Source organism: Bufo bufo, chromosome 2 (genome assembly GCF_905171765.1).
Source record: "Bufo bufo chromosome 2, aBufBuf1.1, whole genome shotgun sequence".
Classification (NCBI taxonomy): Eukaryota; Metazoa; Chordata; class Amphibia; order Anura; family Bufonidae; genus Bufo; species Bufo bufo.
In genome coordinates, this window is record NC_053390.1 from 730,131,404 (window position 1) to 730,149,926 (window position 18,523).

Below are 18,523 nucleotides of genomic sequence, written 5' to 3' on the forward strand. Positions count from 1 at the left end.
CCTTTGAGGACTCATTGAACGTTAATTAGATATTGGAATTAATCCTGTATCATTCATGTATCTAATGGCCAGTTCAAGGGGGTTATAGAGGTTTTTAAAATTATTGGTCCGTCCTTAGGTTAGGCAATCAATAGTAGATCGTCATGGGCCATGCATCGTACAATATGGAGCCATGTAAACAATAAAGAGTCTGCAATGCTTGTCTGGCTACCATGGCCCCTTTAAACAGCTAATTGGTGTGGGTGCTGGGAGTCAGACCTCCACCAATCTAATATTGTTGACCTATCCTAAGGCTAGACCATCAATCTTCAAATACTAGATCCCACCATTAAATCCCATTTCTATGGACACTGAAGTGCTGGTTCCACAATTAAGTCAAAATACATATATATAAAAATACATGTGTGTATATATCTATATATAAAATCTTCTAGAGGTGTGGTCTTCCCAAAGAGTGCTAAATACAATATAAAGATTTAGAAATCCATCACAAATAGTTTATCTGAAAAATCCACAAATAATTAAAAATATGTGCAACTCATTAAAAAAATATACATCTAAACATAAGACACATCATTGAAGTGCAATACATATGCATAGGTGCTTATCCATTCTCTAATAAATAGTACATTGCCATCATCTGTATAATACAGGCACAGAATATTGCATGAATCTGGCCTTTGTACAGTTACTTCACAATCAACTGATTCTGCTTCAGGTACAGAGTCCATGATCTGTTGGCATAAAAAAATCAGCACAAACACCTGCCTTGTCCAACAACATCTGCTGTGGTCTGACATGACTGCACACGGCTCTTGCTATAAAAAAAACTTCATACATACAGACAACGAAAGGCAAAAATTGGAATGACCTGTTTGGTGTTTCGTGAGTTTTATACTATGTTTTACTATATTTGGACAACCACATTTGAGATGGTCCCTTCTTTGAAGATGAACCACTCATGGTGCTTTCCTTAAAGACAAGTCTCCCTCTGAAACCATTGGGTGTCAATTATGATTTTCTTTTTTTTTTATCTCAATGGACAACTTGGGTTCTCCAGATCCAAGACTAATGCTTTGCAAGCTTGCTAAGGCTACTTTCACATTAGCGTTTTTTGCGGATCCGTCATGGATCTGCAAAAACGCTTCCGTTACCATAATACAACCGCATGCATCCGTCATCTTCTATAGCCATGACGGATCCGTCATGAACACCACTGAAAGCCAAGGGGGGACGGATCCGTTTTCTATTGTGTCAGAGAAAATGGATCCGTCCCCATTGACTTACATGGGTGTTTTGGTGTCCACCTCCAGAGTGGAATGGAGACTGATCGGAGGCAAACTGATGGATTCTGAGCGGATCCTTTTCCATTCAGAATGCATTAGGGCAAAACTGATCCGTTTTGGACCGCTTGGGAGAGCCCTGAACGGATCTCACAAATGGAAAGCCAAAACGCCAGTGTGAAAGTAGCCTAAGTTAGCTACTAGAAGGGAATCAAGGGAAAGCATCTATTATTTCCACTTGTCCAGACAAAGCATAAGACAGATAACTACTCTCACTCTTTCCACACAGTGTCATGACAAAGGATCAATGTCCATTGGCTTTTATTTTGATTGTAAGAACCTTTGGGTTGTAAAATCCATCCATAATGTACTTTTCCCAGAATACTCAACCAAAAGTCATTTTCCATCCATATAAAAAAAAAAAATATATATATATATATATATATATATATATATCTGTGTGAGTGACCTCATTTATCAGGTAGTAATGTACAAATAGAGGACTGTCCAGCCAGTATGTGGTCACAGTAGGACTTAATGGTGGTTAGTTCTGCTGCTATTGATATTATCATCTTCGAAAGCTAATACAGAGTGGTCAGCATTCCCGAGTAAGCTGTGTTGGTCTTCTTGTCCATCTGACAGCATTAGCTTTTCTTTCCGGATACTAGCAGTGATTTGGCCCCAGCTAATGTTGGTGTTCTTAAAAGCGTGCAAAAGGAAAATACCAACAATAATAGTGGAGAATCCACTCAGGGTCCCAATAACGTCACTGACATCCATACTGTTCCATTCCTTGAATAAGATCACAGAGCAGGTGACCACCATCGTAGTAAAGAACACATAGTATATTGGGGTCACTATGGACGTATTGAAGACATCCAAGGCTTTGTTCAGATAATTGATTTGTGTGCTGACTGACACTACTAAAGTAGCCAACAAGATAAAGAAAAGGGGGTCTTTATAAACCGGTTTTCGTTCGATAAACTCCTGAATGGCGATCCCCAAACCCTTGACAGACGATACAGAGAATGCACCGATGACAGAACATATGGCGATGTACACCAGAACGTTGGATTGACCTTTCTTTGGAGCGGCCACAAAGATGAGGACAAGGGATGTCACAACTGCTGCCACAGCAAATGTAATGAACCCTGTTGGGGAACAAATTGAAATGTATCAAATATTACATATATATGTATGTATAGTAAAAAAAAATAGTAAAAATCCACTTGCTTTAGCCATCTCTAATTGTTATGTGAACTTAGACCCTATTGCATTGAGAGCCTCCTTCATAATTCTTGCTGTCAAAAATTCCAGAACTGTTATAGAATCCATATGGATCCATGATTCAGTTTTGATCTGTTTGAAAAAGTAGCCATCACAGTGCTATGACTTCCACTGAAACATAAGCTACAACACTAGTGTGAACAGAGACTAAAGCCTGTATTGCCTGTAAAGCTCGTTAGCGAGGATCTGCCAGTCAGGCCAGTTCCCTCAGGTTCTCCAGATCCGGTTGTTAAAATTACAGCGGCAGCTGGAGATGAGCGCTTCCATTCCATAGTTTAGCTCCTTAGGCTTTTTAAAAGTTGGGTGGTATGTGTGAAGTGTATATATGGTGTATGTGTGTAGTGTATATATGGTGTATGTGTGTAGTGTATATATGGTGTATGTGTGTAGTGTATATATGGCGTATGTGTGTAGTGTATATATGGTGTATGTGTGTAGTGTATATATGGTGTATGTGTGTAGTGTATATATGGTGTATGTGTGTAGTGTATATATGGTGTATGTGTGTAGTGTATATATGGTGTATGTGTGTAGTGTATATATGGTGTATGTGTGTAGTGTATATATGGTGTATGTGTGTAGTGCATATATGGTGTATGTGTGTAGTGTATATATGGTGTATGTGTGTAGTGTATATATGGTGTATGTGTGTAGTGTATATATGGTGTATGTGTGTAGTGTATATATGGTGTATGTGTGTAGTGTATATATGGTGTATGTGTAGTGCATATATGGTGTATGTGTGTAGTGCATATATGGCGTATGTGTGTAGTGTATATATGGCGTATGTGTGTAGTGTATATATGGCGTATGTGTGTAGTGTATATATGGCGTATGTGTGTAGTGCATATATGGTGTATGTGTGTAGTGTATATATGGTGTATGTGTGTAGTGTATATATGGCGTATGTGTGTAGTGCATATATGGTGTATGTGTGTAGTGTATATATGGTGTATGTGTGTAGTGTATATATGGCGTATGTGTGTAGTGCATATATGGCGTATGTGTGTAGTGTATATATGGTGTATGTGTGTAGTGTATATATGGCGTATGTGTGTAGTGTATATATGGCGTATGTATGTAGTGTATATATGGCGTATGTGTGTAGTGTATATATGGCGTATGTGTGTAGTGTATATATGGCGTATGTGTGTAGTGTATATATGGTGTATGTGTGTAGTGTATATATGGTGTATGTGTGTAGTGCATATATGGTGTATGTGTGTAGTGTATATATGGTGTATGTGTGTAGTGTATATATGGTGTATGTGTAGTGCATATATGGTGTATGTGTGTAGTGCATATATGGCGTATGTGTGTAGTGTATATATGGCGTATGTGTGTAGTGTATATATGGCGTATGTGTGTAGTGTATATATGGCGTATGTGTGTAGTGTATATATGGCGTATGTGTGTAGTGCATATATGGTGTATGTGTGTAGTGTATATATGGTGTATGTGTGTAGTGTATATATGGTGTATGTGTGTAGTGTATATATGGCGTATGTGTGTAGTGTATATATGGTGTATGTGTGTAGTGTATATATGGTGTATGTGTGTAGTGCATATATGGTGTATGTGTGTAGTGTATATATGGTGTATGTGTGTAGTGTATATATGGTGTATGTGTGTAGTGTATATATGGTGTATGTGTGTAGTGCATATATGGTGTATGTGTGTAGTGTATATATGGCGTATGTGTGTAGTGCATATATGGCGTATGTGTGTAGTGCATATATGGCGTATGTGTGTAGTGTATATATGGTGTATGTGTGTAGTGTATATATGGTGTATGTGTGTAGTGTATATATGGCGTATGTATGTAGTGTATATATGGCGTATGTGTGTAGTGTATATATGGCGTATGTGTGTAGTGTATATATGGTGTATGTGTGTAGTGTATATATGGCGTATGTGTGTAGTGTATATATGGCGTATGTATGTAGTGTATATATGGCGTATGTGTGTAGTGTATATATGGCGTATGTGTGTAGTGTATATATGGTGTATTTATGTGTATGTGTGTTACATACTGCAGGGGTGTGGAAATAAAAAAAAAAAATACTTGTCGAAGGACTAAAGTGGGGGCTCAATCTACTTGTCCCTCATGACCATCTACTTGTCCTGAACTTATACTAACGTTATACTGTATGGGGGCACAAGGAGACGTTATACTGTATGGGGGCAATAGGGAGACATTATAGTTTATCAAGTGCCACGTGCAGTGCAGATTGCAGGCAGGGCCAGAGCCTCAGAAGACAGACAGCACAACCTTTATTTCTGACACCCCTGCAGATGAGCGTTCCTCCCGGAGCCTGTCCACATCGCAGCTCCTGGCCTGACCTGCAAGCGCTGACTGGGGTCACATAGCATTATACTGATTTATGATGCTATGTAACCCTTAGGCCCCTTTCACACGGGCGAGTATTCCTCGCAGGTGCAATGCGGTAGGTGAACGTATTGCACCCGCACTGAATCCTGACCCGTTCATTTCTATGGGGCTGTTCAGATGAGCGGTGATTTTCACGCATCACTTGTGGTTGCGTGAAAATCGCAGCATGCTCTATATTCTGCGTTTTTCACGCAACGCAGGCCCCATAGAAGTGAATGGGGTTGTGTGAAAATCGCAAGCATCCGCAAGCAAGTGCGGATGCGGTGCTATTTTCACGTATGGTTGCTAGGTGACAGTCTATTCACTATATTATTTTCCCTTATAACATGGTTATAAGGGAAAATAATAGCATTCTGAAAACAGAATGCTTAGTAGGTGATCAATTGAGGGTTAAAAAAAAAAAAAAAAAAAAAAAATTAACTCACCTTCTCCTCTTGTTCGCGTAGGTCCCGGTCTCTTCTTTACTTCTTTAAAGATGAACTATGGGCTAAAAGACCTTTGGTGACGTCAGATCACATGCTCCAATCACATGGTCCATAACCCTCAATTGATCACCTACTAAGCATTCTGTATTCAGAATGCTATTATTTTCCCTTATAACCATGTTATAAGGGAAAATAATAACATCTACACAACACCGAACCCAAACCTGAACTTCTGTGAAGAAGTTCGGGTCTGGGTACCACAGTCGGTTTTTTATCACGCGCGTGCAAAACACATTGCACCCGCGCGATAAAAACTGAACATCGGAACGCAATCGCAGTCAAAACTGACTGCAATTGCATTCCTACTCGCGCGGGTTTGCCGCAACACACCGGGACGCATCCGGAACTAATCCGGACACGCTCGTGTGAACCCAGCCTTACAGTTCTGGAATGTATTGGATAACACTGACATAATGCTGTCAGTGTTATCCAACACATTCCAGAACTGTAAGGGTTACATAGCATCATAAATCAGTATAATGCTATGTGACCCCAGTCAGCGCTTGCAGGTCAGGCCGGGAGCTGCGATGTGGACAGGCCCCGGGAGGAACGCTCATCTGCAGGGGGCCGTGGGGTCTCTCACTCCTCTTCTCCCATCTTGGCCTGCAATTACTCAGTCTCTGGAGACGGTGTGCTGACTGTGCGCTCCTGTGCTGGCAGGTGGGCGGAGACTTCGATACAGGAGCCGGGAGGAGCGGGGGGCCGCCTGCAGGAAGTGATATGTACGGTACTCATATGCACGATGCAGGGGCAGGCTGACATAGATGTAGGAGCGGTCAGCTCGCGGCTAGCATATGACCGCTCCTATTACTGCCCAACCGACATGTCCCTGCTACTTGCCCGCACAGGGCTAAACAACTGTTCAAACTACTTGCCCGGCGCCCGGAACTGCATGTCCCGGCCGTCGGGCGATAGTAATTCCACACCCCTGTACTGTATATATGGTGTATGTATATCTCAATGTGTCGTGACGCCGCGTGTCCACCGTTGAGTAGGGAACCTGTTGTTAAACATCTGAATCCCATCCCTGCTGCCAGTGAAATACTGCCGCCGATTACCTGATGAACAAGCAAAAGCTCGTGCATCGGACAATCGTGATCTTTCAGCAAATAACTAGACAGCATGGGGATGAGCGATGGCATAACGATTGCTCCTCCCCATGCTGTGGAGGAGATCGCTGCATGTAATAGCAGCGGTCTCCTCCGCTAGTAAGCATACGATTGCTGGGAATGAACGCTTCCTTCCAGACAGTCACCTGCAGAATTCGGCTGTGTAAGGCTACATGCACACGACCGTGCCGGTTTTTGAGGTCCGCAAACCGCGGATCCGCAAAAAACGGAAGCCGCCCATGTGCCTTCCGCAATTTGCGGAACGGAACGGACGGCCCATTGTAGACATGCCTATTCTTGTCCGCAAAACGGACAAGAATAGGACATGCTATATTTTTTTTGCGGCCCCATTGAAGTGAATGGGTCTGCATCCGAGCCGCAAAAACAGCGGCTGGGATGCGGACCCAAACAACGGCCGTGTGCATGAGGCCTAAGGCTACTTTCACACTTGCATGGATCAGCGGAAACGCTTCCGTTATTGATAATACAACTGGCTGCATCCTTTATGACCGGATACGGTTGTATTATCTTTAACATAGCAATGGCTGATCCGGCATTAAAGCCATTGTAAGTGAATGGGTGCCTGATCCATTTTCTATTGGGTCTGAAAAAATGGATCCGGCACCATTGACTTGCATTGACAGTAATCCAAAGGAGAAAAATATCTAGCTCACAATAAGCGTTCGGTGCACGGAGAGGACCGGACTCGTCCCTTGTATAATCAGAAAAGAATAGAAAGTTCTCCAGCATCCATCAGTGTTGGTAGTCTTTATTGTAGATGGGTATAAAAGTACATACTGCAATCTTCACCACCCTCCACCACAGGTTAACATGTTTCAAACTCGAAAGTTCTTAGTCATAACCTGTGGTGGAGGGTGGTGAAGATTGAAGTATGTACTTTTACACCCATCTACAATAAAGACGACCAACACTGATGGATGCTGGAGAACTTTCTATTCTTTTCTGACTTGCGTTGAGTGTCATGCCAGTTCCATTTTGCTCCACATGCCATTCCGGATAGAAAAATGCTGCTTTCTGGTATGGGGACGCAACCAAACGGAACCAAATGCATTCTGGAGCAGTCCGTTCCCATCAGTTCAGTTTTGTTCACATTGACAATGAATGGGGAGGAAACGGAAGCGTTTTTCTCTGGTATTGAGATCCTCTGCTGGATCTCAATACAGGAGAAGAAAAACGCAGATGTGAAAGTAGCCTAATGCAACCTTAATGCTCCTTTATACAGGACACAGAACGACAACTTACCATCTAACCGCAAGAGAACAAGGTTATCAAAGTTATCATATACATACATGTATACACAAGTGAATGCTCAGATAAAATGGCTGCACAGAACATGTTATATACTGTATATTTCCATGATGTTCAAACACCAACCTGGATCTCTTAGTTTTATCTCCATATCATGAAGAGAAGTGACCTCTTCTTCCTGAGGAGCGTGTATAACCATCATGGTGGAGCCCAGGACACACAAGAGACAACCCAGCTTTCCATGGACGTTCAGCTTTTCATTCAGGAAATACGATGATAACACGGCACTGAGGAAATGCAGGAGACATGCTTTAATGCATGATGGTTTATTGCTTATGTCTTAATATCACTAAAATACTGGACCTTATGTGGATCCTTATTAGGGCCAACGCTTGGGCAACATCCATGTGCTGATGCATCCACGGGGAGGATTTCATTTGTACAATTTGTGAGTATTAGGGTCCATTCACACGTCCGTTTTTTCTTTCCTGATCTGTTCCGTTTTTTGCGGAACAGATCTGGACCAGATCTGGACCCATTCATTTTCAATGGGTCCTGGAAAAAAACGGACAGCACAATGTGTGCTGTCCGTTTCCGTTCCGTTCCGCATGTCCGTTTAAATATAAAACATGTCCTATTCTTTTCCGCAAAATTCGGATCCTGGTACAATACAAAGTCAATGGATCCGCAAAAAACGGAAGACATTCGGATGTCATTACGTATGTCATCCGTTTTATGCGGATTCCGTTCCTGGAAATTACATTTAAATTTTTATTTTATTTATTTATTTATTTATTTTTCCAAAGAAATCCAAACAACTTTATTTGCTTATTGAAATTTATACATGTTTCCGTTTTTTGCGGATCCGCAAAAAAACGGATGACATACGGAAACATTTTCAGGAACAACGGATCCGCAAAAAAACGGACCGAAAATCGGGATATAGAAAAATACTGACGTGTGAATGTAGCCTTAACATGATGACTAATAGTTTATTTGACTACAACTTTGCTACAATTCCGTTTTCCATTAGATGTTAATAAATGACCTTGAATATTGTTTAATATTGTTGTCATTCATCCCCTTTGGAAAGCAGCTTATAAGACCAGGGGCGTAACTAGAAAAAGCTAGGCCCCAGAGCAAACCTTCGAATTGGCCCATCCCCCTCACCACATTAATTAACAATAATTTGTTATTCTCGTTAGTCAGTACAATTATGGTGATACCAAATATGTGTTGGCTTCTTTACGTTTTACTACTTTTGTACTATTATAGCATGGGGAAAAAAAGGACAGGATAGGGACTGTGTAAAAAGTAAACTTTTTTTTTGTTTGTGTGTGTGGTGCAAGTGTTTAGTGCAACTGATTTTATAGAAACATAGAAACATAGAAACATAGAATGTGTCGGCAGATAAGAACCATTTGGCCCATCTAGTCTGCCCAATATATCTGAATCCTATGAATAGTCCCTGGCCCTATCTTATATGAAGGATAGCCTTATGCCTATCCCATGCATGCTTAAACCCCTTCACTGTATTTGCAGCTACCACTTCTGCAGGAAGGCTATTCCATGCATCCACTACTCTCTCAGTAAAGTAATACTTCCTTATATTACTTTTAAACCTTTGCCCCTCTAATTTAAAACTGTGTCCTCTTGTGGTAGTTTTTCTTCTTATAAATATGCTCTCCTCCTTTACCGAGTTGATTCCCTTTATGTATTTAAAAGTTTCTATCATATCCCCTCTGTCTCTTCTTTCTTCCAAGCTATACATATTAAGGTCCTTTAACCTTTCCTGGTAAGTTTTATCCTGCAATCCATGTACTAGTTTAGTAGCTCTTCTCTGAACTCTCTCTAGAGTATCTATATCCTTCTGGAGATATGGCCTCCAGTACTGCGCACAATACTCCAAGTGAGGTCTCACCAGTGTTCTGTACAGCGGCATAAGCACTTCACTCTTTCTACTGCTTATACCTCTCCCTATACATCCAAGCATTCTGCTGGCATTTCGTGCTGCTCTATTACATTGTCTTCCCACCTTTAAGTCTTCTGAAATAATTACTCCTAAATCCCTTTCCTCAGATACTGAGGTCAGGACTGTGTCAAATATTCTATATTCTGCCCATGGGTTTTTACGCCCCAGGTGCATTATCTTGCACTTATCCACATTAAATTTCAGTTGCCAGAGTTCTGACCATTCTTCTAGTTTTCCTAAATCCTTTTCCATTTGGCGTTTCCCTCCAGGAACATCAACCCTGTTACCTATCTTTGTGTCATCAGCAAAAAGACAAACCTTACCATCGAGGCCTTTTGCAATATCACTTATGAAGATATTAAACAAAATTGGTCCCAGTACAGATCCCTGTGGAACCCCACTGGTAACATGACCTTGTTTTGAATGTTCTCCATTGACTACCACCCTCTGTTGTCTGTCACTCAGCCACTGCCTAATCCACTCAACAATATAGGAGTCCATGCTCAATGACTGCAGTTTATTGATAAGTCTTCTATGTGGGACAGTGTCAAAAGCCTTACTAAAATCTAGATATGCGATGTCTACTGCACCTCCACCGTCTATTATTTTAGTCACCCAGTCAAAAAAATCTATAAGATTTGTTTGACATGATCTCCCTGATGTAAACCCATGTTGTTTTTCATCTTGCAATCCATGGGATTTTAGATGTTCCACAATCCTATCCTTTAATAGGGTTTCCATTAATTTGTCTACTATTGATGTCAGACTCACTGGTCTATAGTTGCTCGATTCCTCCCTACTACCTTTCTTGTGAATGGGCACGACATTAGCCAATTTCCAATCTTCCGGGACGACTCCTGTTACTAATGATTGGTTAAATATATCTGTTAGCGGTTTTGCCAGCTCACCACTAAGCTCTTTTAATAATTTTGGGTGTATCTCATCAGGCCCCTGTGACTTATTTGTCTTCACCTTAGACAGCAAACTTAGAACATCTTCCTCTGTAAAGATACATGCATCAAACGATTTATTAGTCATCCTTTCTAGTGGAGGTCCTTCTCCTTTTTCTTTTGTAAAAACTGAACAGAAGTATTTATTAAGGCAGTCGGCTAGCCCTTTATTCTCTTCTACATACCTTCCGTCCTTTGTTTTTAATTTAGTTATTCCTTGTTTTAATTTCCTTTTTTCATTTATATATCTGAAGAATGTCTTATCCCCTTTTTTCATAGACTGAGCTAGTTTTTCTTCTGCCTGCGCTTTAGAAGTTCTTATAACTTGCTTGGCCTCTCTCTGCTTAATCTTGTAGATTTCCTTATCTTCATTGCTCTCGGTTTTTTTATAATTACAAAATGCTAGCTTTTTATTTTTAATGATTTGGGCCACTTCTGCTGAGTACCACAGTGGTCTCTTCCTTTTTTTGCTTTTACTGACAAGTCTAATGCAATTTTCTGTTGCCTTCAATAATGCACCTTTTAAGTAGTCCCATTTCTCCTGGACTCCATGTAATCCGTTCCAGTCTGATAAGGACTCATTTATGTCTAATTTCATTTTTGAAAAGTCTGTTTTTCTAAAATCTAAAACTTTTGTTTTTGTGTGGTGGGACTCTTTCACAGTTCTTATATTAAACCACACTGACTGGTGATCACTAGATCCCAAGGTTTCGCCTACAATGACATCATATACCGAATCCCCATTTGTGAATACCAAATCCAAAATGGCCTCCCTCCGGGTTGGCTCCTCAACCACTTGTTGTAGAGATAACCCCAGTAGGGAATTTAGAATATTTGTACTCCTGGTAGAACTTGCTATTTTGGTTTTCCAGTTTATATCTGGAAGATTGAAATCTCCCATAATGATAACTTCTCCTTTCATTGTCATTTTAGCTATTTCTTCAACTAGTAGATCATCTAGTTCTTTAACTTGACCAGGTGGTCTATATATCACTCCTACACGAGTTACTGCATGGTTAGCAAACTGCAACGTAACCCAAACTGACTCTATGTTGGCCTCACCAACTTGTATTAGGTTAGATTTAATGCTATCTTTCACATACAGGGCCACTCCTCCTCCTTTCTTGCCTTCTCTGTCTCTTCTGTATAAAGAGTACCCTGGTATGGTTATGTCCTAGTCATTTCTTTCATTAAACCATGTCTCCGTAACAGCCACTAAATCTACATTCTCAGATGCCATTATTGACCCAAGTTCATTCATTTGTAGACAGGACTCTGAGCTTATCATTTCTTAACCTCTGTGCTTCTGACCTGTTCTGGCATTGTTTCGGGGGGCAATTGGACTCTTTTATTTTTACTCTTTTGCCCCCCCTTCCTAGTTTAAATACTCTTCTGCAAATTCTTGGAGTTGTTCCCTAAGTACATTTGTTCCTTTGAGAGATGCAAACCATCTATGCCGTGATTCAGATGCTGGTAAATGTCCTGGTTATGGTGTCCAATAAATGGCTTAATGAATTGTAGAAGGGGTGATTAAATGTGCACTCCTTTTCTGGAAAAAAGACCACCCCATATGTGAAAGCAAATATGCTCTGTGATTGATGGGGGAGGAGGGAATAACATGCATATAATTCCATGTTAACACTCCCCCTGGGGTCGTGTACAGTAGTTACACAGGGAGAGGACAATCTGTATCTTTTTTCTGGCTAGGACCCAGGGGTGGACTGGGAACTTAAAGTGGCCCTGGAACAAACCTAAAAGTGGCTCCATGTTGTAAGTGGGTCCAAATTGACAGAAGGCAGAGCCATACAAGTAGGCAGGGACAACAGAAGTAGTCAGAGCCAGCAATACTGTAGTGCAAAACAAAATACCGCCCCCACAGAACTAAATACCACAGCGCAGCATAAAATACTGCCCTATCACCATACAGTTGATTGCAGGAGGGCCTCTATGGTCACCGGCCAGGTACACAAGTGCCTGATGCTCGTACAATTAATGCTGAGAGCATATGATCTTTATGTACCTGTCTGGTGGCCATGAGGAGGGCTTGGGTGGCCCCCCTGAGCATCAGCCCATCGGGAAATTTCCCTGTAAGGTCTATGGGCAGTCCACCCCTGCTAGGGCCCCTTGATATTGTGGGCCCTGTGGCAGTCCCTATGGCCTTTCAGGATTCTCTCAGGATATAGGTGTGGATTCCCTAATTAAATCCTGACAATAGTCTGCAACCATTTTCACAGTGCACATGAATTGGGCATTTTATGCCCTATTCACCTGCTCAGAAGAACGTCCGTGCAGAATAATGAATGCGCTGCAATGTTAAAATCCACAGCATGTTTGTTATAGCTGCAGATTTTGTTCGGAAAAGCTGTGGATTCCCTGCATTGGATTATAATGGAGCGAATGCATGTACCAATCTGCTGGCCAATCAACAGCAGAGATCAGAGTTTCAGCTGTGGGTTTCTGCGGCGGATATTCTAAATAATTCATGGTGGATTTGCCTATGAAAATCCGTACCACCAAGTGAACATTGACTGAAACCGCCATTTTGCCCTGGAGGTAAAGATAAAATGAATATATATGGCAAACAACATTCAATGCAGAAAATAACAGTGTGTAAAGTTATAGTTACCAGATGAGGACGCTCAAGGCACCAAGTGGCGTCACTAGAGTAGCAGGTGCAAATGCATATGCAGCAAAATTGGCAGCCTCTCCACCTCCCACTATAAATATAAAATACAAATAATTAACCTGACTTTTCCTTGTCAGTGAAAACATAAAGCAAGGGACGTAGTGAAGAAAAAGGAGTGCATGGTGCAAAGGGGTGAAGCCCCCCTGTAAATCGGTGGCGTGGTATATATTGGCCCTGCAAATAGGAGGAGCTTTTTTTGGTAGCTGGCTGGAAGTTGCCCTCCTGAACCTCTCTACTATGTTGGTTGTTAATGCAAAAAAAAAAATTATAATAATAATTTTACAGCTAGAGGTTGTCACATGGAATTTTAGGCTTCTTGGCATCAACATTGTGATGCTCAACTGTGAATGACATTAATTATTGGTATATGTAATAGTTATCTTCCAGCGTGAGAGTTGGCCTTTCAGGCTTTAACAGTACTTGGAACATAGGAGGTCTGGCTGCATTTTTGCACATTATCTGTAGATCTTTCATATGCGATTTTGTTGTTCCTTCTTCTTGATCAACACAGCTCCTCCAAAATTATTAACAGGTTAAACCAGACAGACCATTGTACAACAAGACGATCTCTGTACAGCTGAAAATGGCCTTAATACTCGAATTACCAAAAGGTTTACACCATGTGAATCAACACTAATGTAAAAATAAAAGTGTGTGTTTCATGTTCATCCTGTGGTATAATATCCATGGTCTCAGTTAGGGATATTTTCCACAAGCTGTACTTAGTAGGGCTAGAAACACTTTATGGTCACAGGTACGTCAAACTGGTACCTCAGAACCGAAGCCGACTTTGGATCCAAGTTTTAAAATGGTTTTCCAGTTTAAAAATCAAATACCGAAGTTATTCACCGAAGTCTGCCGAGACTTCATGAATAACTGACTTCGCCTTGTCGGAGGCCGTAGATTTTAAAGAGGACCTTTCACCGATTATTACACTATGAACTAAGTATACAGACATGTAGAGCGGCGCCGGGGGATCTCACTGCACTTACTATTATCCCTGGGCGCCGCTACGTTCTCCCGCTATGCCCTCCGGTATGTCCGCTCACTAAGTTATAGTAGGCGGAGATTCCAGTCACTAAGTTATGGTAGGCGGAGTCTGCCCTTGTTCTGCTCTAGCGCTGGCCAATCGCAGCGCAGAGCTCACAGCCTGGGAGGTTATTTTCTCCCAGGCTGTGAGCTCTGCAATGCGATTGGCCAGCGCTACAGAAGAACAAGGGCAGACTCCGCCTACCATAACTTTGTGACCAGAGATACCGGAGGACATAGCGGGAGAACGGAGCGGCGCCCGGGGATAATAGTAAGTGCAGTGAGATCCCCGGGCGCTGCTCTCCATGTCTGTATAGTTAGTTCATAGTGTAATAATCGGTGAAAGGTCCTCTTTAATGCTGTACGTAGACGGATCTCCGTACAGTATTAATCCGAAGTTTTGAGCGAAGCGACTTTGGATCTAGGATCTGAAGCTCGCTCTGCTCATCCCTAGTTACTGATAATTGCACTGTGTAAATTTGCTGTCAATCACCCAATAAACGAGTAAATGCTTGCTCATCGGGTGATCACATCTTTAATGCGGTACCAAAAAACATTGTTATCCGGCAGCAGATTGTCCTGTGTGAACAAGGACAGTGCATCTGTATGTGGAGAGGGGATCTCTTGTACCCAGACAGCGGAGATGATTGCTGCGTATAAATGCAGCTCTTCCTTCTGCTTAACAATATGCAATTATCTGGAATGTACTGTTCATTCCCAATAATTGCCTTGTAAAAGGGTGTTAACCAGATTCGCCACTCAAAAGTCTGGATAAGCCAAGAGCAACCCCTCCCCATAGGAACTGTAATTGTGGCTGTACTGGTTGTCTTCCAGATTTCTATAACCAAGAGACCTGACGTGGCTGAACAGAACTGCTAACTTTACCAGGGATGAGTTCAAGGACCTATATATACACTGGTGGCTGTTTATTTCAAGGATAATTTCTCTTTGAAGGGACAGTGCACTTTTTTTGTTTTACAATTCCTTTCTGTTAAAGAATGTCTCTTTAAAGGGAATGTGTCACCAGAGGAGGACCTACTGCGTAAATCAAGTTATGTTAAACATTTTTAAAGATTTATTTGGTGATTAAATTTAAAATTTTCCATGTCGGTATCTACATTTAAAAAATCCTAAAATCCTGCAGTTTTTGCACTGGCCACAAGGCCTACTAATAGGTGCCACATTTTGATCTGTACAGATCACTTTGCTGGTGTTATCTGCTTATCATTACAGGCAGGATTAGAATAACAGGTAAGATTACCTCTATATAGATAACACAGGATCCCTCATTCACAATAGGTGTTATCACAGCTTATCTCATCTCTGCACAGGGCACAGAACAGGCCTAGAAAACTCTCCCATAGAAGTCAATGAGGTCTCCTCCTGACCATTGTGTCTATGGCCCCTGGTGGCTGCTGTAAAGCATATCTCTAAGGCCTCTTTCAGACGGGTGTTGCAGAAAAATGTGCGGGTGCGTTACGGGAACACCCGTGATTTTTTCTGCGCGAGTGCAAAACATTGTAATGTGTTTTGCACTCGCGTGAGAAAAATCACGCATGTTTGGTACCCAAACCCGAACTTCTTCACAGAAGTTCGGGCTTGGGATCAGTGTTCTGTAGATTGTATTATTTTCCCTTATAACATGGTTATAAGAGAAAATAATAGCATTCTTAATATAGAATGCTTAGTAAAATAGCGCTGGAGGGGTTAAAAAAATAAATAAAAATAATTTAACTCACCTTAGTCCACTTGATTGCGCAGCCCGGCATCTCTTCTGTCTCCTTTGCTGAACAGGACCTGTGGTGACGTCACTCCGGTCATCACATGATCCATCACCATGGTAAAAGATCATGTGATGGATCATGTAATGACCGGAGTGACGTCACCACAGGTCCTGTTCAGCAAAGGAGACAGAAGGAGATGCCGGGCTGCGCGAGCAAGTGGATTAAGGTGAGTTAAAAATTTTTTTTTTTTTTTTTTAACCCCTCCAGCACTATTTTACTATGCATTCTGTATTCAGAATGCTATTATTTTCCCTTATAACCATGTTATAAGGGAAAATAATAATGATCAGGTCTCCATCCCGATCGTCTCCTAGCAACCGTGCGTGAAAATCGCACCGCATCCGCACTTGCTTGCAGATGCTTGCGATTTTCACGCAACCCCATTCACTTCTATGGGGCCTGCGTTTTAAAATGTAAGTGACATATTCCCTTTAATTGACTGGTTACAGGTTGAGTCACTACTCGGACCCCCACATATCGGCTACAATCCCTGAAGAAGCCCACCAGCAAGTGTTCAGTTTCATTACTGTGCACCACCTGGGAAATTCTGCTTTGTATTATGTGCCAAACCAATGTGGCTAATAAGTGAAATTCCTTCTATTTTATGAGATCTGACCTCAGTCTCATCAGCAATGCACGTTGGTTACCTTCGGTTGACAGTTTACCCAGGGTCACAATCACCACCCTTCTGAATGAACAGGTGTGACAGCAATGTCAACAATACAAGGTGTGTCCCGCATAAGCCAGTATATCCTTATTAGCTAAAGGTATAGTACATTAATAATCAGACTTACTTGAGAGCAGTCCAGCCCACCAGAGCCACTCCTTAAGGTACAAGAATCCGCCCTGTCCTGTAAAAGAACTTTCTTTAATATTACACAGCAATGTCTTTCCAAAAGGTATAATGACGCATTGTAAACGAAATAAAACAAAACAAAAATAGCATATAGTATAACAGCATACATACAATGCAATTCAACAATGTTTAAACATAATACATCAGTTCCAAGAAATCAAATATCGTATTGAATGTTCTGAACTGGATCACTAGTTATGGCATATTGTACCAGAATCGGTTGAGACAACACATGGCTGGCAATATGAAACCTGCTCCACCACTGGCAAAGTTTAGGTGACTTACACTCCTGGACCTTCTCTTTTTTCAGCGGTTGGAAGGTGCAGCTGCACTAGCTGCCAGGATCTTGATCAATGCAGTACACCCCTGTGACCTACCAAAGCCAACACTTTTATGTAACATGTGCATTACCCCAGAACAGGGTCACTGCAAAGGGTTAACTGGTGTAATGTTTCTTTGTTAGGTGAAATGATCGGATTTACTGTATTTGTGTACCTAATAGCATTGTATGGACAATTAAGGGTTTACACATTGGCTCATCCTGTTAGGTTGCAAGGAGATGGACCTTAGTCCGCCCCCCCTGGTTAGTCAGTAGAGAATCTAGTTCGGCCTGAGGAACGTTGGGATCCTACATATGCAAACTTCTCAAAGCTCGGCCTGAGCTCAGAGAACCTTTATCTCTGAGACATTCACAGCCAAGACAAGTTCAAAAGTGCTCCAGTGAGAAAAAAAAAGTTTAAAAGAATCTGCAAGGCCATGCGCTCAAGTCAGTCAGTAAGGATTGTGGGGCCGCTCTCTATTCATTCCTATAGGAGCACGAAAATAGCCACGCAGCACGCTCGGCTATTTTCAGAAGTCCCATTAAAATGAATGGGGGGTGCACCACACAACTCTATTCACGGCCACCACTCTATTCACTTTTATAGGGCTGACAGAAATAGCCAAACCAGTGCTTGGCTATTTTCGGCATTCCCATAAGAATGAATGGAGGATGGCGCGCATGCGCAGTGCGCCCTCCTTCACTTGGTAGGCTCCATTCTAAAGATAGGTGGGGGCCCCAGAGGTGGGACCTGCACTTATTAGACATTGGGGGCATATCCTTGCGATATGCCCACCATGTCCGAGATGGGAATACCCCTTTAACTCAGATCTGCACCCCTCAGTCCGGGATATTGCAAAAACCTACCATGAACCTCATTGCCTGCATAAGTACTACAAAGTCCATCATTGCTGCTGTCCACACTCTGCTATTGTTTTATATGCATCAGCACTGTGCCTTGTTGGTATTAGATGAACTACTGCTCCTATTCTGCACTTTACTAAAGAGAGACTTATTTATTGTGACCAGCTGGCCTGGTTACTGACCCCACTATTCGCTGCCTTGCACCCAGAACAATGCTTAACAACAAGGGCACCCCAGC

The 18,523-nt window shown here is 41.8% G+C and overlaps 1 protein-coding gene across 1 annotated transcript in view; it reads right to left on the bottom strand.

Moving 5' to 3' along the window:
* Positions 1 to 1,390: 1,390 nt before the first annotated feature.
* NIPAL1 (NIPA like domain containing 1) overlaps positions 1,391 to 18,523 on the bottom strand; it is a 46,484-nt gene continuing 29,351 nt past the window's right edge. The window contains exons 3-6 of the mRNA XM_040418903.1: positions 17,041 to 17,097; positions 13,374 to 13,464; positions 7,952 to 8,112; positions 1,391 to 2,434 (exon numbers count right to left, since the gene is read on the bottom strand). Coding sequence (XP_040274837.1) covers positions 1,818 to 2,434; positions 7,952 to 8,112; positions 13,374 to 13,464; positions 17,041 to 17,097 — 926 coding nt within the window. The 3' untranslated portion in view covers positions 1,391 to 1,817. The remainder of the gene's footprint in view (positions 2,435 to 7,951; positions 8,113 to 13,373; positions 13,465 to 17,040; positions 17,098 to 18,523) is intronic.